The 23,305-nt window shown below is 36.0% G+C and overlaps 1 protein-coding gene and 1 long non-coding RNA gene across 7 annotated transcripts; one reads left to right on the top strand and one right to left on the bottom strand.

Annotated features, from left to right (window-relative positions):
• The first annotated feature begins 5,972 nt into the window (after positions 1-5,972).
• Positions 5,973-13,128, top strand: LOC110898912 (probable methyltransferase PMT28). Of its 2 annotated transcripts, XM_035990770.1 has the most exons (9): positions 5,974-6,255; positions 6,341-7,349; positions 7,428-7,577; positions 8,190-8,460; positions 8,576-8,668; positions 9,000-9,174; positions 10,358-10,600; positions 11,507-11,701; positions 12,760-13,128. In XM_035990770.1, exons 2-9 carry the CDS (start codon positions 6,543-6,545, stop codon positions 12,956-12,958), a joined length of 2,133 nt encoding a protein of 710 aa, XP_035846663.1. In that variant the 5' UTR covers positions 5,974-6,255; positions 6,341-6,542; the 3' UTR covers positions 12,959-13,128. The 2 variants fall into 2 exon arrangements, with proteins under 2 accessions (XP_022001449.1, XP_035846663.1); XM_022145757.2 differs by having other exon boundaries at positions 5,973-7,349.
• Positions 13,129-16,495: 3,367 nt separating this feature from the next.
• On the bottom strand, positions 16,496-22,757 carry LOC110903088. Of its 5 annotated transcripts, none has more exons than XR_004894548.1 (14): positions 22,645-22,757; positions 22,128-22,256; positions 21,322-21,460; positions 21,145-21,236; positions 20,973-21,017; positions 20,486-20,579; positions 19,436-19,859; positions 19,096-19,252; positions 18,094-18,779; positions 17,853-17,972; positions 17,495-17,664; positions 17,217-17,308; positions 16,951-17,051; positions 16,496-16,879 (listed from the first exon to the last, which is right to left on the bottom strand). It is a non-coding gene; the product is annotated as an uncharacterized LOC110903088 (long non-coding RNA). The 5 variants fall into 5 exon arrangements; XR_004894546.1 differs by having other exon boundaries at positions 17,845-17,972; XR_004894547.1 differs by lacking the exon at positions 22,645-22,757 and adding an exon at positions 22,357-22,406 and having other exon boundaries at positions 17,845-17,972.
• Between the last annotated feature and the right edge of the window lie 548 nt (positions 22,758-23,305).

Genomic DNA, 23,305 nt, shown 5'->3' on the forward strand with positions numbered 1-23,305 from the left:
AAAAGCCCATATACACCCTAAACCATCCCGTTTGCCAATACTGGGCCCAGTTAAACACCGGCCCATAATCAACCCTCGGCTCAACATGGTATGTATCCCCCTATTTTGAATTGCCACAACAATCATACTAGCACACAGTATTCAGTAAATACACAATATTCAGTAAATATCAAGTTCACAGATCCAATTAATAGTTCATTGAATTTACTAGATGTTAAAATAAATTTAAACCACAATCATCATCATAGTCTGAATTGGATCGACTATATTATGCTTCACATATAATTAGTTCTACACACCCTCATCCTCAACCTTAACCAAAACAGTAGCAGCCGAGTCAGTAACGTTATGCATTCCTAGTCATCGATTAACAAACACCAGCATATAATAACTAATCTGTTTGTATAACGCTAGTGTACCCGAGGTTTCCTACTATATGTTCATGGAAGATACAACCACATATAATATCACGTATGAGCATAATTTATGTTATCAAGCGGATTAATAATAAAGCTTTAATATACTAACCGAAATCAGGAACGATGAAATCAAGAACGATCAACACACTAACTCGAAGAGGGGGGGGGGTTTCCTGCTGCCGAACAAGTCAGGTGGAGGGTGCCGCACAAAGAAGATGGAGGATGGTAGGAGTTTGTTACGTTTTAAACTGGATAGAATCCTAATTCTACTAAATTTCGAATACATAGGTTACCAGTCCATATTAATCAACTTGGGCCAGTTAACTTAGTCAATAGGGATGTTGGGTTAGTTAATAGATTAACAAGCATGTTGGGCCGGCTAAGGAAGTTGGGGCCGGTTGGTCATTTAGTCGGCCATGGGCTCAAGCCCAAATATATTTATGCGATACATATGTATTTAAGTGGGCTGTTATGTTGTTAGTTAATATACCTCATCATGTGGGCTGATACATTAAGTAAACTTAATCATGTGGGCTGAATTAAATAACACCTACACAATTGGGCGGATCGTTTGTTGCCAAGTCGTGTGGGCCGAAGATAAGCCCAAACAACGTATATGATTTGATTCGTATGGGCCGGACTAGGTTACATGTTTAACCCGTTTAACAAAGCAAAGATCATGAAAGAGAAATAGCGCGGAATCGAGATTACAAACTAACCTCGGAAGTTCGGGTTGTCACACACTCCCCAGCAACGGTGCCAAAATTTGATCGGAATGTCGTGCTTCGGTCAAAGATAATATTTATAAGCCCTATTTACCCTTAACAAATAGCTAGTGGTAGCAAGGGGTCGAACCACGAAGAGTATGTGGTTTGTGTGTGGATTTGATTGAATTATCAAAAGTGTCACAATATATGAAGCTTGCTAGAATAATTTGGTGTTTTTGTTTAATTGAAAGATATGATTTTAAACTAGATGAATTGATAAAAACGATTAACAACTACTAATTAACAATTGTAGGAAAATTGGTTACTAGAACAATAATAAGAAAAAGGAATCACGCCCGGTTTCGGCAATTGTTAACCTAGGATTTCTACAAGTTTTTAGTTTCAACTCAAATGCATTCGATTAACGGATTTAGTGTACCGTGACTTAGGTGCTACTAGCTATCAACGTCCCGAAGAACGGACAAAAAGACACTTTGTAATCAACACAAGTAAATCCTAACAACGATAATGCACAATTACATATCACCATTTCGCAAAGTCATACCTTTTAACATCGCTCGACAATTCACGAATTCGCAACACATGTAATACTATTATCAAGAGTTTCAAAAACCAAATACAAATTGTCACTAAGTTGAAACAAGAACAATTCGAAACCCTAAAATTAACAACTACCTACACCAAGGTGAAACCAAGATGATTAGCCGCTCATGGTTGAAGAAGCTTGATCACCGGATGTTTGGAGCATGAGTGAAGACATCTTGAAGCTTGATGGATGATTGAATGGTGAATGATGATGGGTTGGTGAAGGAGGATGGTGGTATGATTGATGATGGAGAACTAGGGTTTGGATGGATGAATTGATTGTGTAGGTGAATGGTGATGAATCTTGATGATTCGGGTTGAGAGTGTTGAAGAAAGTTGAATGGTAGGTGATGGATGGTGTATTGTGGCTCCAAGAACAAGATTCAAACTCCCCAAGATGTGTAACTTACGAGTTAATGCTCCAAGGACCAATGAAACTCGAGATTAACCAAGAAAACCTCAAAATTCACGATCTAAGAAACCCTTACCCGTCGCCGACGGGCTCTCAAAGTTGCATAACTGGCCGACGGGTTAATCACCTGGATACGGAACATTCTGGCCGACGGGCTTATTTAGGGGGCGTCGCCGACGGCCTGGACCCCGTCGGTGACGGGCTCTCGTTTGCAAGAATTCTGTTTTTGCTCGTTTCGCTCCCGTTTGATCCGTAATGCGTTCCGGTGCTCCAGTTTTCGACCCGGTGACTCGTAAAGCTCTCGAAAAGCTCCTTAAACTTCGTTAAACCTGCATAAATACAAATCTAATTAAAAGTAGGCCTTCGAGATTAAAACTTATATAAAAACACAAAGTTACGCAATAACGAACACCAGTTTTCAACCACGTATCAGAACTGTGAATTGAATCTATCTTCAGGGTTTCGTACTTCGTTGAAATCCCCTAGTAGAATCCATTTGCCACTGATTGACTGTTTCAGCTCTAATAAATCATTCCATAGTTGTCTTCTGCTACTTTGAATTGTCGATGCATAAACATTTACCACTATCGTATCCTCTTGTTCACCTATTACTTTCCCTTTAACCAAGATAAAATTTTGATTTGTCAGTTCAAGCTCTTTTTTGAAAACCCCTGGACTCCACATCGATAACAGGCCCCCTGATCTCCCATTAGCATCTACCTTAACATATTCCATCGCTGTGTTATTGCAGAACCTATTTATTATCCTCTCCGGTAAGTTACTAAACTGCATTTCCTGTATTGCTATAAAGTTTAACCCGAACTTTGCTAATAATCCTCTTACTGACTTTGCTTTACCTACGCCCCTGCCCCCTTAATGTTAATAGTACCATAATTCATTGCAAACCCTCTACACCTTGTTCCTCAACGATCGTTTTCCTGATCAGCTCCTCCTTTCCTTCCAAATCCACTTGAATTACTGATCCTACCTCCTTTGTCTTCCAGATCTCGTTATTGACTTCTTCCACTGACCTCAGGTTCTCTATTCGTACTCCTTCCGTAGATTGAGTGTCTTCTACAAGTGTTTCTTCTGACCATGATTCTTCTTCCCAATTGGAGTTAAACCCGTCTTCCGGCATCGATCCCCCTCCGTTTTCATTAAATAAATCATCAATAATTTCCTGGATCCTTACATCCTTCTTATTTTTCCTTTTAGTTTTAATGGGATTTTTTGACGGTGTTGGTACCTAGGAATCTCCGTCACCTCAATATTTATATCTGATACTCCACCTTTATTTATTTTGGAGTTTGGTTTCAAATTTTGGGCTCTTACTTTTGCTAAACTATTCCTTTTCCTCTTTTTTTGTTGGGTATTCGAGGGCCCATTTAAATAACTATTTTCTGGTCCATATGGTTCTGACCCAATAATAACAGTTTTGTCAACCCCACCTTCTTTTGTTGCTTCTATCGATATGTCCACAGTGTTGTCTCCCACCTTATTAGAACTATCAAATTTATTATTATATCTGCTGTCATCACCCACTGAATTTGTCTTGGGATTTGTACCTGATTTTAATTCTTCACCGCCTACCGTTTCCCCTTCCCCATGTCCTTTCGTCTTTTCGTTTTCCGCCGCCTCCGCCTGTTCCTCTTCCGTCGGAGCCATTGTTTTTTCCGGTGATCGTGTTCCATCTGATGTCTTCTCAACCTCCATATTTTCCGGCGAGTTGCAGTCTTTCGCAACTCTTCCATTTGAGGTGGGTTAAAATATGCTTTCTTTTTTTATAGATCCTTTAGTTTAATTGAATATCCGGTGGTGACACTTCTGTAACTCGCCGGAAAACTCGTCAAACACATCACGTACATGATACCTCGCTCCAAGGATGCATCCCGTGGCCAAATGTCCATTTTTTATTGAGTTTCGCTCCTAAGACACATCTCGTGCTTGAAAGAGGCATCCCGCGCATGATGCACCGCTCCAAGCACGTGTGAGGTTGCCAAATTTGAAAATAGTTTTGGTCAATGATTATTTTTGTAATTTTTCAGTTTTTACACTCTTAAAGTGGTTTTCATTTGAATTCAACAATCTAAAGATGTGACATCTTAGATTTTATTTATATTTATATGCATTGAAATTTAAAAACTGACCTATTTTTATCATTACAAGTTTATCTAACTTAATCATACATGGTAAAATCAAATACAAATATGTCTTAACATACTAAACCTGAGAAGTGAAGGAATATATATATATATATATATATATTTTGATTTTTTTCTATGTACTTAAGCATGATGTTTAGTTGAAAGATGTAAAAAAAATCATACATTTGCTCTAGTAGAGTAATTATGTTCAATTACATTAGAGTAGTGTAAATACACATTTTTTTTAGATTTTGAGACTAAAACACGTGTTTGACAAGATGTGAAAAAACATTTAAAAAAAATTCTTCTTCACTTCTCATGTTTCGTATTTTAAGCCAATTTATACAATAATTTTACACTAATTTTATATCATACTTGAATTGCATATTATAAACTGTTAAAAATAGCTTTATGTTTGATTTATATTTGATGCACCCACAAAATTTATTCTGTTTATACTATAGTCATAATTCTCTATTTTCTTGTTTTTAAACATCTAAAAGCTAATAAAAGTTGAATTATATACAGAGTTTCTTTTTTATATACACAAACTGGTTTATGAACCAAAGGTCGAAAACCATATCGGAACCAAAATGAAACTGCATCGAGTCAGTCCCATAGGTTTGTGTTTCAAACCGCCCAAAACCAAACCGGACCAGTTCCTCCTAGAGATGGGCATAATAACCGGTTCCAAACCCGACCCGGTAGACCCGACCTGGAACCGATTCCAGTTCCTACCCGCTCTATTGAAGAAACGGTTCCGGGTTCAAAAAACCCATAGATTCTTACCCGGTTCCACTTTTTATAAAAGAATCGGTCCGTACCTGATTCCTACCCGGAACCGGTTCCTCCGTAACCAATTCCAACCCGGTGCATTAAATTCTTGGTTATGTTACCGTTGGAATCGATTCCTAGCCGTTGCAACCAAACATTTAATGATTTTGTTACAGTTGGAATCGAGTCCTGACAGTATAAATGGTGCAAATTATTCATTTGATCATTACACAATCTTCATCTTCTTCTTGATTCTCTTTCTACTCAATAAGCTTTACCATGGCATCCAAAAATTCCAAACTGCGGGGTTTCTCTTTGTTTCCAAAACCATAACGACCTCATCGTTGCACGCCATTTTACTTGTGGAGCTTTGAAAATACAGATTTGAAGGTGTAGGTGTTTGAAAATGAAAGAGGTAATGAATATATAAGAGAAACCGATCATAATGGCCATTAATCGGTTTCTAACTGCATTATAGCCGTTGGAACCGATTCCTACAGCTTTTGCAGCTTTTTCATTAAATTACCCGAAGAAACCGGTTTTTTCGAGGAACCGGTTACAACCCTACCCGGAATCGGTTAGTATCGGTTCTAGTATTAATAGTCTAAAACCAAGTAGGAACTGGAACCGGTTCCTACAAGAACCGGTTCCATTCACACTCATTCAAGAACCGAGTACGGTTAAGAACCGGTTCCAGATATAGAAAAAAAACCCAATATGCCAATCTCTAGTTCCTCCTCAGAAGCGGTTTCATCACGAACCGGTGAAGCCCCAAACCAATTCTAAACCGGTTCGGATTCGTGGGCCAAACCAATTTGTGCACCTCTAGTGGTAAGATTGTAATGAATTGGGCCGGGCCTGGATATGGAATGAAAGCGTTACATTTCCAATATCCCATAGTCCGAGAATCCGAGTGAATCGATGTGTCTTGCATGCGGATCCCGGAAGACATCCTTGTCGGGAGTGGGACTACACTTGACCAAACCAACCCTCTGTTTTCTACTCTTGCCAGAAGCTTATTACACTGGATCCAACTAATATCGGAACAATAACAGCTTCAATCAGGCTAATCACTCATATGGGTCATCACTTGCTTCTCAATTTCAATGCAGTTTCATTAAAGATCCAGTGAGTAACTAACTTCTCAACCATTTGTTCATTCTTCTTGATCTGTACATCACTTTCGGTTACAGGTAACACTTTACTATAACATATTTGTTTATCCCCACCACCTGTTCGATCAATTGCCCCTGCATTGATTTGCTTATAAACATTAAGTTTTCAGTTTGGTTTCGATAATTCAATGGGTTTTAAGAAGATTGGGTTGTCCATAGCTCGATTTGTTCATTCTTCTTGATCTGTGCATCGGTTAACACTTCAGTATCAATTTACGCCCACCAGCTGTTCGACCAATTGCCCCTTAATCAAATTGGTCAAAAACATTAGGTTTTCAGTTTGTTTTTGATAATAATTTAATTTAATGGGTTTTAAGAAGATTGGGTTGCCCATAGCTCGATTTGGCCGACAGGCGAAACGGTCATATGGGTTTATTGTGAAGTTTGCATCAGTGGCAATTTTGGGTTTGTGTTTTGTTTTTGTTTGGTATATGTTTTCTCCTTCGGCTTCGGCTGTTACGTATCAAAGGAGTACGTTTGGTGAGATTTCTGAGCCAGTTTCGGAAAGGGGGGAGTTGAGAAAGAGCAAATCTTCGGTTGTTCCGGTGAAGAATGAACCAGATTTGAATTTGGGAAAGGGGGAGGAGAAGAAAGTGGTTAACGGGTCGTTAACTGATGGAGGCAAAGACCATATGAAAGAAGAAAAGGGTGTGAAGATTGTTAACGATGGTGATAAAGAGGAAAAAGAAGGGGATGAGAAAGGATCCGAGGTTTCCGAATCGGATTCTGAAAACGGGAAAGAAAACGAAGTGGAAGCGGAAAGTGAAGAAGGGAAAGAAGAAGGGGAAAACACCGTGGACGGTGATTCAACTGGTGCAGAAGCTGATTTAGAACAGGTTGATGAGAGTGATGAGTTAAATGCTAAACGAGCAAAGAAGCCGAAGTTTAAAGGCCCGTTATTTGATCCAAAGGCTGAGTATTCATGGAAGTTATGTAGTACAAGGAGTAAGCATAACTATATTCCATGTATTGACATTGAAGTTGCGTCAAAACGTATTCAAAGTTACCGACATCATGAGAGAAGTTGCCCTAAAAACTCCTTGATGTGTCTTGTTCCCCTTCCACATGACGGATATCAAACACCCGTTAGCTGGCCCGATAGTAAAGAGAAGGTATGTTTACATTGTATATAATCACTCTGTTTTCCATAATAATTTGATAACTAATAATCTAGTTAAAAAATGTTGCAGATATGGCTTACGAATGTGGCACACCCAAAACTAACTCAATACGTTAAAACTCAAAGTTGGGTTGTCGAATCCGGTGAATATCTCACTTTCCCGCAAAACCAATCTGAACTTACCGGTGGAATCGCTCATTATCTAGAATCTATTGAAGAGGCAAGTACCTCAAATCTTTTGTTGCTTGAAAGTAGGGATGAGATTTTTCCTAAATACCCGTACCGTACCCGTATCAGTACCCGTACCGATTTTAGGTATTCGGTACATGTTTTGGTACCTAGTTTTATTAATTTCGGTATTCGGTACTTTTGGTATCGGTACGGGTACGGGTAAAAGATGGTATTGGTACCGAATTTTATATAATACTTCAAGAGTTTTTTTATATTATGTTTTTTTTTTATTTTTTTTCATATTATGGTATTTATGGTACTCATATCAATTTTACCTATTTGGTACCTGTATCGTATTGGTACTCGTAACAATTTTACCTATTTGGTATCCGGATTGTATTGGTACTGGTAACAATTTTACCTATTTGGTACCCTTACGAGTGTTCCAAAAAAAAGTAGTACCAAAGCGGGTACCGTACCGAAATATCCGTACCGTACCAATATATTCGGTACCCAGTTTTGTTCAGATTCGGTACCAGTATTTTCGGTACAGGTACGGGTGGTGTACCGATCACATCCCTACTTAAAAGTTGATGTCTTGCAACCATTTTCGTGTAATTGATAGTTTTTTTTTTTACTTTGGTATTGTTGAAATTAATAGACAGTACCAGATATTGAATGGGGAAAAAACATTCGCACGATACTGGACATTGGATGTAAAGACTCAAGCTTTGGAGCATATCTTTTTGACAAAAATGTATTTACACTTGCACTCGGGTTGAAAGATGACCTTGTGGATCTAGCTCAAGTTAGTCTTGAGCGCGGTTTTCCAACCATAGTTAGCCCGTTTGGAACCCGAAGGTTACCGTTTCCTAGTGGTACCTTTGACACTATACATTGTGGAGAATGTCAAATTCATTGGCAATCTAATGGTTCGTTTAATTCTGACTAAATAGTGCCTTTGTTCTATTTTATTTCATAGGAAATAATCAATATGCTTCTATTGTGTTTTTATATTTGGTTGTTTTGCTTTTTTAATATTTTCAGGTGGTAAGCTGCTTATAGAGATTAATAGAATTTTAAGACCTTCTGGGTACTTGATTTTGTCAAGTAAACATGATAGTATTGAAGATGATGAAGGTTTGGTCTATAATTCTTACAAAGATCTTCTTGTTTGTCAATCAGTGTTTTGGTTTATCTCTAACGGGTCAAATGGGTAAAATAATAGCTCAAAAGGAAACCTAGTCAAACGGGTTGAAAGTCAGCCTATATCATCAGAGAGCTGATCATACTTGAAACACTAAGTATCTACAAAAAAAAAAAAGTAAGACGTTTTGTTCAAAAAGTTTTTTGGGTCAACCCAACATGATCCATATAAAAAACTTACTCATTTTGACCCGTTATCCAACACACACGATTTGTCACTATTAATCAAAAAGTATTCTCATCAATTCACTTATCATTTCTCCAGCTATGTCGAAGCTTACTGCTTCAATTGGTTGGAACATATTGGCTCATAAAACCGATGATGTCAGCGACATTGGTGTTAGAATATACCAAAAACCGGAATCAAATGAAATATATGCATTAAGAAGAAAGAAGGTTCCTCCCATGTGCAAAGAGAACGAGAATCCAGATGCTGCTTGGTAAGCTCGTATATTCGACAATAACAATTACTAACCAACATAATCATCTATTTAATTAAAGAGTAAAATGCCATTTTCGTCCCTGAGTTTGGCTAGTTTTGCGACTTTCGTCCTAAGATTTGTTTTTTCGCATCTAGATCCAACAGGTTTGAAATCTTGCCATTTTCATCCGGTTCGTTAACTAACTCCATCCATTTTTCTCTGTTAAGTCGGGGGTATTTCCGTCTTTTAACCTATATTGTTTTGTTTTGAATACCTGTACATTATGCTAAATGCTTTGTACATAAAGTGAAAAGGACCGAATTGCCCTTTAAGTTAACAAAAAAAAAACGAAAATACCCCCGACTTAACGGAGAAAATGGATGGAGTTAATGAGCCGGATGAAAATGACAAGATTTCAAACCTTTTGAATCTAGATGCCGAATAACAAACCTTTTGGACGAAAATCGCAAAACTGGCCAAGCTTAGGGACGAAAATGACCATTTTACTCTTGATTAATACAAGGGGTTGATCCCCGCGCTCCGCGCCGGGACGGGCGAGGGGAATTTGGTTGGTATCGTTCAGTTTGTCCAGTACTGAAACTCGGTATAGTAACCAGCAGAGAAAACGTAAATATAGTCTCATTAGCAATTGAAAGAGAAAACTAAAAATATAAAGGGGTAGTACAGCTGACACGATGTCAACACGTGTTCGGTTTGACTTGAACAAAGTAATAAAAATGGTTTAGAGTTGGCTAAAACCAAATCACGTCAACGCTCAGACATAACGTACTCGCTTTAATTCCATTAAATTTTATATAAACTTTCATGTAATATTATATAAGTGTATATATAACCAACAACTTTTTATATCTTAACACATATCATATTATTTAAAAATAATAATTTAAAACTAAAAATGAATAGAAATAATTTAAGTATTATAATAGTTTTCATACTAATTATAATTACAGTATGTTTCATAAACTTTAATAAAAAGTCTAAATTATTAATTGAATTTCAATTTCCAGTTGTTTGTAAAGTTGCAACTGAAACTTTTCAAAGATGTCAAGATTTTCAAACAATTTACCTTAAAAGAAAAAAAAACAACTGCATCTCGATAGGTTTGATGCTACAGTAATCAACAACTTGTATTTTAATAATAATAGTATATATTTTTTTTTTTTTACCTTTTTTGGATCAGGTATGTTCCCATACATTCATGCTTGCATCCAATTCCTTCTGCCATTGAAGAAAGAGGGACCGAGTGGCCCGAGGAATGGCCCAAAAGGCTTCATACGTTCCCCGATTGGATGAACAATAGAGATAAGTTGGTTTCAGACGCCGAGCACTGGAAAGCTACCGTTGAGAAGTCATACCTGACTGGAATGGGTATTGACTGGTCAACTATTCGGAATGTAATGGACATGCATACGATTTATGGCAGGTATGAATGCTATAATCTTATTTCCTAGCTACAGGTGGCAAAATGGGCAGCGGGTCGGGTCCAAACGGTCAATTTTTTGTTCAGGTCGAAACTAATCGGGTCACAAAATACTTCTGGAGTAATTTTAACTTTTTCTCTAAAGAGTTATTCTGTTAAATATATTAAAAAATTTATATGGTTTTGTTAATATAACTTTTTGACCAAAATGGTTCTGGAGATTTTATGTATTGAACTGTTTTGACCCATGGTTATTTTGAGGGAGTTAATAAAACCACACCCTAAAATCTTATTTTCACACTCTCCATATGGTGGCGTTGATAGCCGAATGACAAGGGGGTACATGAACTAATCGGCCTTTGCTGAGTGTTATGTGCCTTATGTCCAAGGCTTGATGCAAAACTACTATCGAGCCGGGGGTCTCACCGGAAGCAGCCTCTTTATTCCTACGGGGTAGAGGGTAAGGCTGTCTACATCTTACCCTCCTCAGACCCTACCTTAGCTTTGCTATTGGTGGGATTTACCGAGTATGATGATGATGATGATTCGTATAGGGTTATACGGCCCGTATAGAATATTCTGACATGACAAGTTGGGTCGTATAATGTTATACGGCTCGTATAGATGGAGAAAATATTGGGTCGTATAACATTATATGGGGTTTGGGTCGTATAGCATTATATGGGTTGTATAACATTCTATATGGGTCGTATAATGTTATACGGCTCGTATAGATGGAGACAAAAAACATTCTCTTGACATTTTTTTGTGCAACATTCTCCTATACGACCTGTATAACTCTATACGGGTCGTATAGGTGTAGGGGTGTGAATAAGATTTTTGGAGTGTGGGAATAGTGGGAGCCTATTTTAGTTATTATTTTTTACCGAGTGCATTATGGTATTACAGTTTTGCAGCTGCTCTGATAGAACAGAAGGTGTGGGTGATGAATGTGGTGCCAGTATATGCAACTGATACGCTTCCCATTATATTTGAACGCGGGCTTGTTGGCGTTTATCATGATTGGTGTGAATCTTTTAGTACTTATCCAAGATCGTATGACCTTCTGCATGCTGATCATCTTTTCTCCAGGCTTAAGAACAGGTTCATTTTTAATTTATTCTCTCTCATTCTCTCGTAATCTTTCATGTATTTTCTTTGTCGTCCCCATTTAACAAAACATCGTCCGAACTGAACAATGATTTGAGGAAGGCTCGGTATTACTTCTTTTTGAGTTCTTGCTCATTTAAAAGCAAAGACCTTTACATGCAGTGAAATGTACGGGTTGGGTAACAGATTAAAACACGTTTGGATCAAAATAGGTACTTTAGATGGTCAGGCTGGGCGTTGTCGGAATGTTTAAAGCAATTTATGTTAAATATGGTCACTAAGATCTTTATGACGAATTTACAATAATAGTTTAATTCTTTGAATAAAGGCCTTAGGAGGTTGTGTGCATTAAAACTACACTTTGGACCATTGGTTAACATGGTTAGAGGTGTAAACGAGCCGGGTGGAGCCCGACTAGGCTCGAGCTCGGCTCGTCATGTTTTTATGAAGCTCGAACTCGAGCTTGAGCTCGCGAGTAAAACCGAAAGCTCTATTTGAGCTCGAGCTCAGCTCGCGAGTAAAACCGAAAACTCGAGCTCGGCTCGACTTGACTAGAGCTATTTTGAGAACGATCTCAAACGAGCTAAAATCTCGGCTCGAGCTTGCTTAAACGAGCCAAAGCTCAGCTCGAGCTCGGCTCACCAATGTTATTAGTTTAAATCATATGGGCCTAAGTTGAAACCGACTTGGTGTTCTTAGGATTGAGTTATAATCAGCATTATCATTATATATATAAAAACTAAAATATTGTTTGTGCTCGTTTAGGCTTGCGAGCTAAATGAGTTCTATATCTAAGGCTCAAGCTCGGGCTCGATAACTAAACGAGCTGTATTTCAGGCGGGCTCGTTAAGGCTTAGCTTGTACGAGGTTTCAATTGAACCGATCCCGAGTAGCTCTCAAGCCTCTGGGCTTGTTTACACCCCTAAACATGGTATTGGTGGGGTTAGTGAGTTTACCCGTAACAAGTTCTTACAATCACGAAAAATTAGTACGAGGACCCGAAGTTTGTTACCTCTATAGACCATCTTAGAACAAAACAATTTCTTTTGCAGGTGTAGAAAAGCGGTAAGCGTGGTTGTTGAGATGGATCGCATATTAAGACCTGGTGGTTGGGCAATCATACGCGACAAGGGCCCGATACTTAAATCGTTAGAAGAAATATTCAAAAGTTTACAATGGGAAATAAGATTGACATTTGTGCAGAACAAAGAGGGCATTTTATGTGTCCAAAAGAGCATGTGGCGACCTTGAAGCAAGTTAATTGTTTGCTGTACGCAAACTGATTGCTAGTTTTTGAGAATTTTTCATGTTGAGTCAACTTTTTGATGAAATAGTAATAGGAGAATAGTTTGGGGTTTGTTTATGGAAAGTGTAAATTTTTAAGGGGTGTTATTGGAATTTAACAGAAGCTTTTACTTTCAGATCCAACACGCTTTAAGAGTAAAAGATTAAGATGTTAAAATGAAACTATTGAAAATGTATCTTGATGAAATAGATATTCGATATGATTACACATTATAGGGAAGGCTAGACAGAAAACTCTTAAGTTTTTAGAAAACTCTGGAAACTTAAATCTTCTCCCATTTTTATCCAACCTCCCGACATTTTTTTTTGAAAAAAATAACACATCTATACTATATAATAAAAGAAACCTGATTTTGGACACGTGTCATTCATTGAAGATGTCTACATTTGTAATTTCCTACTTTTTTATACTTAATATTATTATTTACTAAATTGACACTTTTTATTTAGTTTACCCTTATCTCATATTTTCTAAAAAAAAATAATATATTCTAGAAAAAAAATCACAATTATTTACGTGGCAAATTCGATGACCAGCTTGGAACTTATATTTTAGTTAATTTTGGTTATATAACACGTGTAATACACAAAGTTTTTAAAGATATAACTTTTTTATCATTTGCTATGTAAAATTAGATTTATTCAACACGTGTAATACACATGGTTTTTTAAGGATATAATTTTTTTTATTATTTGGTAGATTTTTCAACCCGACTATACATGGGTTTTTTAAAGATACGTTTTTAGTATTTAGTATACAAAATTACATTTATTTAATCTGTGTATAGACATGGTTTTTAAAGATATAACTCTTTTTTAGATCTATTCAATACGTGTAATATACGGGGTTTTTAAGAATGTAATCTTTTGTTATTTGGTAGATTTATTCAACCCGATTATACACGGGTTTTTTAAAGATACGACGTTTTTAGTATTTAGTATACAAAATTACATTTATTTAATCTGTGTAATACACATGGTTTTCAAAGATATAACTTTTTTACTATTTGATATATAAAATTACATTTATTTAACCCGTACAATACAATATACGGGGTTTATAAAGATATATTTTTTATTATTTAATATATAAAATTACATTTATTCAACCCGTGTAATACACGAGGTTAAAACCTAGTGTAATATACATGTTTTAAAGTGTTTTGGGCCAAAAAAAACAAAAAAGCGCCGAAGGGATGTTTTTAAAAAAAATAAACAAATTTCAGCAATGTCCGGTTGCCTAACATGTGTTAGGCACAAAAGACAGAAACTTGCTGATTTTTTTTAAATCATTCCTTCGGCGCTTTTTTGATTTTTTTTGGCCCAAAACTCTTAAAAACATGTATATTACATGTGTTATTTTTTTTCAAAAAAAAAAAAAAATGTTGGGAGGTTGGGTTTTCTAGGGTTTTCTATATATATATAGGGTTTTCTATATAGCCCTCCCCTACACATTATAATGTAATATATTTACATTTGAATATTAACTACCCGTTTGATGTAATTACTTATAATAGAATTTTATTTTTTTTATAAGTGAATTATAAGTTTTATCCTTTATTTTTATACCAAATTTCAAGCAATCTCCTTTATGTTTAAAATTGATGAGTTTTGTACTTAATGTTTCAAAATTCTACACGTTAAGTCCTTTGTTCCTAACCTAGTTAGATTTTTTTTGTTAAATCAAATCAGACAAGGGTAATATAGTCTTTTTACTCATATACATATATAAATATTTATTTAACAATAAAATACAAACAAATTTAAGAAATTTATATAATATATTAGATATATAAATAATATATGTATGTGTAATAGAGAACCCTTGTCTCTCCCTCTCTACCTCTGCACACCACCACCAATAACCGCCATCAACCACCACTGTTCTCCACCGCACCACTCCCAACCACCATCCACCGCACCACCTGCCACCGCCCCAAATCTGCGACCTGCAACAACCTTTATGGTTGGATTCAGTGTTTAGCGTCTCCGACAGCGGCATTATATGGTTAATCGTTAGATCTGACGTACAAGGCTCGAGACAGGTGTTCAGTGACTTTGGTTTAGAAGTACAGGCCACCACCAGATTTGTTCTGACGCTTCATTAGGTTTTCATATGTTAATTTAATTGTAGTTTTTAGTTTCTAAATTTGTGAATTGAAATTATGGATCAGATCATCTTATTTTTATATAACTAGGTTATCGCCCGTGAATACTCACGGGTTGAACATTTAAATTTTGTTAAACACAACTGTATTTATATATTATAAAAATGCAAAATGTGTAACGAATAAGGTATATTAATTAGGAATATCGGATTTTAATAGTCCTAACTATTCTCCATATGTGGAAAGTTTCATTATTCACATATTTTTTTTTGAAAGCCCAAATTTTATACACAACCAAAAAGCTTACAATAGGAACAAAAGAACCCCCTGTTACATATTAGGACATATATAAATAATTATTTTTTTCACCATAACCTGGCTTGTATATACATAAAAGTACTAATAAGAAGTGGTCTAATCACCAAAATTACAAATCCAAATCACATAACTGTTATTCCCATTGAAGGTTTGGGTCAACGTATGTCAGCGGTGGAGTACCGATCAATCCTTAAGTACCGTTTGATGATCCCCATGTTCCCGAATGATGAAACTTGCCCATTCTGCCGTAAAGCATGCCTGGATAAATACGGGGAGCATGCGTTACACTGTAGAGAGTTGCCGGGGTTTAAGTATCGCCATGACTTTGTGCGAGACGCGTTAATGGATATTCTCAGACGAGCAGGGATCTCGGCGAAGAAAGAGGCACCGGTTAATTTTCTTACAGACCCGTCGGAGGGGAGATCCACCCTACGCCCAGCTGACGTGCTAGTTTTTGGTTGGGAGGGCGGGAAACATGCTTGTGTCGATCTCACAGGTGTATCCCCACTAGCCGGGTTCCGGGAAAATGGGTTTGTGGCGGGGCAAGCGGTACTGAAAGCAGAGTCAAAGAAGGTGGAAAAGCACGCGAAAGCTTGTGAGGATAATCAGCATGCCTTTGTCCCCCTGGCGTTTGACACGTTCGGCTCCTTGGCGCCGGAGGCAGTTCGGTTCTTGTCTAGAGTGCAACGTGTGGTCCATAGCAACTTTTCGACCCCTCAGGGGCGGGGCTTTGTTTTTAGTAGATTGGGTTTTTCTATTCAGAAAGGGATGGCGGCGCAGTTTGTTGCTCGTCTACCTGCTATCCTTATGTAATTTGCCCTGATGTTTGGAATGGAATATTATAAATTAATCACATAATATTTGCTATAGTGCAGGAGAGTTTCTCTAAGGTGAAGACAATTGTCTTCCTATTGTATCTCTTAAATAAGAAGCACGATATTCCTGCCTCCCTGCAAAATGTGAAAATAATATTTTAAGTAGTTGAAAAACATCCCTTTTTAATAATATTTTCAGTAGGTTGAAAACCAACTCTCATTAAAGTCATTTAAGCAGAAAACACAAATTCTACAGACAATCACACTCGCCTCTTCAGAAGAGATAGTGACATATCAATAAGAAATAAAAAAGGGGTTGAAGTCTGGTCCATCATGTGCAGAATGTGCAGCAACGAACCAGAAGATGCGGGATATCTATTCATTCAATGCAAGGTGGAAAACACCAAATGGCCGACAATATCACATTAGTGTGGAATACTTGCAATCTATGTTTTTTCCTTCAAGAACCTCATTAAAATACATAAATACGGAGTGGAGAACAAACAAAAAAGAAAGGCCTTGTATGCAGTCCTATTCATGAGCTGTTGGATAATGTGGAGAGCGATATATAAAATACCTTTGAAATGGGTATTGACATCAACATCAAACTTTCCATGATCTATATCCTACAAAACATAAAAATAAATATTTATAATTTTAATATACAAAAATTAACACGTTAACAATAAGTATATACCATTAGGAGAGAATAATCCGGTAGATCCAACTTATCAACAGCACCATGAAACCCAACTCCTTCTTCAACATCACTCTCATTAGTTTTCAGTTGTGTTTAGACTACAAAACAATAATACTTATTGGTATGATGGAAAAAAATAATAATACATGACAAAACGAAAGCAATACAATGCATGTCTACATATACTATAACCAAATTCCAAAACAAACAGTTATAAAAAAGTCCTTAATAATCCAATATGTGGTTATTAATATATTAGCTACCTCATCAATAGACCATACTAAACCCCATCATCTTCATACTCAGTTTTGCAACATTCCCCATGAATTTAATTGTCACTAAGCACTTCATGATACTGATACAATACACAATAGAGAGGATCAAGTGTAAACAACAAAATTATGCAATTCATCAATATTCTATGGAGCCAAAATATATGTCAATCATCAATATTGTAAAAACATTACAAATAATTCATCTTTTAAGGTCTCAGATAATCAAAACTTGAACTAAATGATATCGATAGAGTTTAGATAGGTACCTATCTCTTCAAAACCTGCTTAATTCTACCAATAGCTGCAGCCACCACCACCATCGATTAAGGGCCCTCCACCGCCTTATCAAGTGCTCTTATTTCGGCTGCATAGTATTCCTAGGCTACAACCATCCAAAAAGCGTTTTTTTTTTCATGTGATCGTTCTTCACGCACATCTGGTTAAGGAAAGAAACTCACAACTGTTATGCATTTTTCTTCTGTACGTGTTGCAGCGCATTACTTGCCTGGGTGTTAACGAATCAGAACACCCATAGGTGGTTCTATTAACCATGCCTCTACAAAATCACTTTCATTGTCTATAAGTTAAGTAAATAAAACAGATATTATTAGGGTACCTTACTACCTTAATCAAGGCTGCTAAACAACGAACATCTATCCAATGTGGGATAAACCCTTTGTTAAGTTGCTTCCTAACATCTTCTTCTTGACTGTTGTGCGCATTTATTCCAGGTATTCATTCTGCCTGTAACCAATACACAATTAGTCATCACACGCTGACACAACTCTAAATCCCATGAATTCATTTTAAGCAATTGGAACTGCAATTTACAAAGCAACGAATAAGTAGATAAATCTTCTCTAACCTGAGCACATTGATGTCCGACCATTCATGACAGAGTGTTGTGAAGAAAACAGACAGAAAATTCCTTTTTAGAACTTTTTCATTTCATCGCTGGAGATTTCGAGCTGTGCCAGAGGCCAATTGGGGAGTTCTGGGACAGCTGTATCGGATTCAATATCGATTGCAAGAGCGCCCATCTGGTCCTTGAATCATCAACATATTCAAGTGGAAAATCAAAAGAAATAAGCAAATAAAAACTAAGAATATAAAGGTTAGATGGAATGCTTAACAAACACTTAGAAAACCCATAGGCACCTCAAATAGAACAAATTAAATGTTAACTTAAAAAGCACATCCATACTTTTAATTTTCATCTATATAAGAAAAAACACTCAAACTTTAAAGAATAAGCGATTCCAGATTTGTTGACAAAATATAAATGCATTAATGATACCATGATTTTGACTCCAAAAAACTCACACACCAAGATTATTGTGCCCCCTTTAAATGATTTGCAATAAGGCATTGCGCCAAATCCTCCGTAAGAAACGGCTAACAACAAACACAAACCCTAATCAATGATTTGCAATACAACAACCAAATAGACACAATAAAGAAAATCCACGAAAAATGGAACATCCCTAAACCTGGGTAAAAGTACTCATTGGCGAAACCGGCAATAATCATCAGTTTTGGTTTCCATTTAATCTGCAAAACAACATGTCTCCGGCATTAAACCAAGTATAATCCCCGTAAACAAACCAAGGCATTGTACATGTTCGTTCGTTAAGCATTTACTCAGATATTTATTGACAATGTACTCTATATATCCAAAAAAATATTTTATAAAGAGGTTGGAGAATATATAAAAAAAGCCAAAATATGAACAACACATTAGATAAGTATAAGATATGGGTCAACCAAACTCAAAGCGACTCAGTTTCAACACTATCCATTTTGACCTGTTATCAACCCATCCGCATAACTCATTACCTGTGGACCCCAAAAATGTGAGATGTTCTACCTGGATGTCACCAGCAACTAACAATGTACCAGCAAGACCTCCACCAAACTTGTTTAGGACCTACCAAAGTAAAGCTCCTCCCACCAGACATACTTTTTGCTCCAGCATTGTTATTTGACATAAATGCGCCCAACATGTAAAGAATTTCAAATAAACCCTGCAACAGTTTCACACAAACAATCCTATAAACAATCAACAATCCACAGAAACCCTAAGTCCTAACTTAATAAGCAAGAACACCAAAAATTACATAAGGTGACTTAAGAAACCTTTAAACCCCATCAATTTATACTACTGAGATACTCAATCGGTTATCCAAAGAAACATTTAAAAACATTACCTGGAAATGGTGTACTTCAAAAACCTATCTACTCAATTTTTGAATATGAATTGTCCAGAGCTCCAAGGGTATGGCTACAGAATATCATGTTGCTTCTGAAAGAATCAGTATTAAATCCATTGCTCCTCACATCTCTTCTAGGAGTCCGACTCGAGCGTAATCTTCTAAACGATGGAGAACCTCTGGGCGTCGATTTACCAGATAATACGGATTTTAAAATCGGCCGTGATGATTGTCTCCCTGAGCTCCTACTATATTCATCCATATTCCCTTTCAATTGGCTTCAAGCAACATATATCATAGCACATCATTCCTCTTGATAATGGATTTCCAAATCCAACGCTATTAATATCAGTGATTAAGTGATTAGGTATAGTTCGAGAGCTTCAAGAAACCACTCTTACACAGATCCTAAAGTTGCATCCTACACAATTGGATACACATTAAATTGCTTGCAAATTCAAATATTTTCAGAATACATCTTATAAATCTATAACTGCAGCATCTCATCTCAAACTTGAAATACTTCTAAAATAATAGTGGAATGAACACTATTAGCATATAATTCAGTGACTCAACACATATCCTAAAGTTGCATCCTACACAATTAAATACACATCAATTTGCTTGCAGATTCAATTGTTTTAACAAAACAACTTAATAATCAATAACATGTATTTTATATTTTATATTTTTTCTTGTTTATAGTTTATAGTTTTTAATTTTATTTTTTTTTATTTTTTTCCATTTTTTATTATTAAATTATTTTTTTCTTATTTTTTATCATCTCATCCTAACCCAAACTCATCTTGACCTTGCCCGTCCTAACCTTTTTTTAAGATACCCATTCTGACCCAAACTCATCCTAACTCAAACCCATCTTCACCCATTACCCAAACCCACCCAACTTGCCCACCTTGCCACCCATATTAAGAAGTAGATAGATCTACTGGACAACATAAGCTTCTCTGAACAATTAACTATTACATAAAAGACCCCAATCCCAAAAAAAATGTAAAATGTAACAAACATATATAAAAATAACCGAACCTATAAAGATCCGGGATCACACTCGTGGTTTCAGCAATATGCTTGACAAATTTCAGCTCCTCATCATACTCATGGCATATCCAATCCCTTTGGCCTATACAAAATAGATATTGTTGAAAAAAAGTAAACCTTTTCAAACTCATTTTGACCAATTATCCAACCTGTCTAACCAACCAATTATGCCTCAGTTCAATACATTATGGTACTCGGTATAGCAACCAAACGGCTATACCATACTCAAACAGCAATTAAACGCCAAACTTAAGTTTAAAAAAAACTTAATTGAAGGCAGCCAAGAAGCCTATACCTCAACTAATACTATAAATCCAGACAAAATAGCATATAAATCCAGAATAGCACACCAAATCGTTAAACAAAACATGATGAAATTGAAATTGAAATTGAAACTGAACAAAACAAACATTAATTAAGTAAAGAAAACCCAAATCGTTAAAATCTCAAATAAAGAGTTAGTCGAAGTAGGAACCTGAAATGTTGAGTAGTTTAGGGCTTTAATAGGAACCTTAGTCTCCTGCTAAAATATTATAAATCATAAAAATATCCATAAGTGGTTGAGGTGAAAAGAAAAAACTAAAAGACAACATGTTATAAAGCAGCCATCTACCAAAACAGACAACAATCTAGTACTTTAGCCGGACCTGTGTTCTGGTCTCATTTTGTCAAACTCATCTATGCAGACAACACCACCATCAGCCAACACCATGGCTCCTCCTTCCAAATAGAACTCACGCTAAATCATACACAATTTTATAATTAGATAAACCAATTAATAACACTAATAACAAAACTTAGAATATACCATTGTAACAACTTACAGTGCTATTATCACGAATGACAGAAGCCGTAAGCCCAACGGCAGATGACTTGATAATACCTGTCAAATAGAACTTTGCCAATGATGCAAAAGAGACTTTTCCATCACTTATACTCCAGAATTCATGCATACGCCACCAACTGCAGAAAAAAAATCCAATATATGGAGTGTTGGAAATCACTATAACTAATCCAATTGAACACCAAACCAAAAAATAACCATAAATCATATATATATTCTAAGAACAAAATGTTGAATTGTCAATCATAAAATAAATAAATAAATGTAATATAAACCTAATCCATCAATCGAAAAACATAAATCATATATATTTTTCTTCAAATCAAATCTAATCGAAAACAATACATGACCCTAGTAAGTTGTTCAAGCAGAAGTAGCAGTTTGAAATCATTATAACTTTTCCGATTAGATCAGATTGGACGAAGGATCAGACAGTTTTTAAAACATAATAACAAAATACATAACCCTAAGCTACAAATCAAACGAAAGGAGAAGGCCACCGTGTAAAAATCGTAAATAGCACTTGAATAACACACCTGGAACAATGGAAGGAAGAACATATCGATCGAAAATAAGACATGATTTTCCAGCCCTACTAAAAACCACCTTAAAACACTTTCTATAATCATTAACCACCTAAACATACTTTTTCACCAACTTAACATATCTTTTGCATATCAACATGTAACCTTATTCATATACATGTCATACCAAAAAATCTACAACATTTTTTTCTCAAAATATCTATAAACATTTAGAGAAGAGAGTTAGTCAAATTAAGTCAACCTGTAAGAAAACATCAGTAGGCAATCGGAGCTACTTAACAGTCCAGTACGCAAACTTATCCAAAAACGTCTTCGGAACATGATGCTTCTTCAGATCAATCGGCAGATCCGCTTGATACGTCTCCTACGGCTACAATTAGCACTCAATTCAGATAACAATCTAATGTATTATGAATTAATGATCAATAAACCCTAAAAAATCATATATCATTAACAAACTAAAAACATACCCTACAACAATTCCACTTCCACTCCGTACTAAAACAATTGAATACCTTAACCAAAATAAAATGAATGAGAACAAAATTGAAGGTTAGGGTTTTAACCTTCAAAAATGATTAACATGATTAGAATCATAAAACACAGGAATCAAAAACAATAAAACTAAAAACAAAGAAACATTCTTTGACTGGATTAATAGGATTGATTTGTCTGAAGAAGATGATGATGCAGAGGTTTGGTTAGGGTTTGCAAAGAAAAGTAAATTGAAAGATGAAATGCGTAGGGGATTAACATACCTCAAAGAATCGAATAAGTGGCTTCAATGGATAAGAGAAAACACAGAGATGGAGAAGAACGAAAGCAGCGATGAACTATGTTAGGGTTTACAAAGAGCTTCAGATTTAGGGTTTGTAAAAATATGGAATTGTGTGGAGGAAGAAAGCGCTCAAAAAAATATAAGGGATCCGTTTTCAAATTTGAAAAACCCATACATCTGACCCGATAATAAACGGATCCCGCGTACCACATTTTTTTGGTTTGTGTTTTGACAATTTTGGTTTGTTTACAAAGAGATTATATGAATTCCCTCCCAAAATCAAGGTTCACTAAACCAGTGGATGCCACATAAGCAAAATGGCTCCACCATTCAAGACAAATAGCCCAAATCATCTCATTTATTAATATATATAGATTAATTTCTTTATTGGATTCTTGGATTCGATGAGTTATTTGGTTATAATATAATATAATGAAAGATGGTTAGACAAATTTATAATAAAATTAAGCGTTTTTGGGTGGCTAATAATATTCCTGGATTTGTATATATTTACCGATCACCACTAGTTTTTTTGGGTGGCTATTATATATGAAATTTGGGCGAATCTTATATTTTTTTGGGGAATTCTGTAATATTGTTGAAGGTTTTGATTTTGATTTTAGGCTGGTGGGCAGACAGAT

This window comes from Helianthus annuus, chromosome 5, assembly GCF_002127325.2.
Source record: "Helianthus annuus cultivar XRQ/B chromosome 5, HanXRQr2.0-SUNRISE, whole genome shotgun sequence".
NCBI lineage: Eukaryota > Viridiplantae > Streptophyta > Magnoliopsida > Asterales > Asteraceae > Helianthus > Helianthus annuus.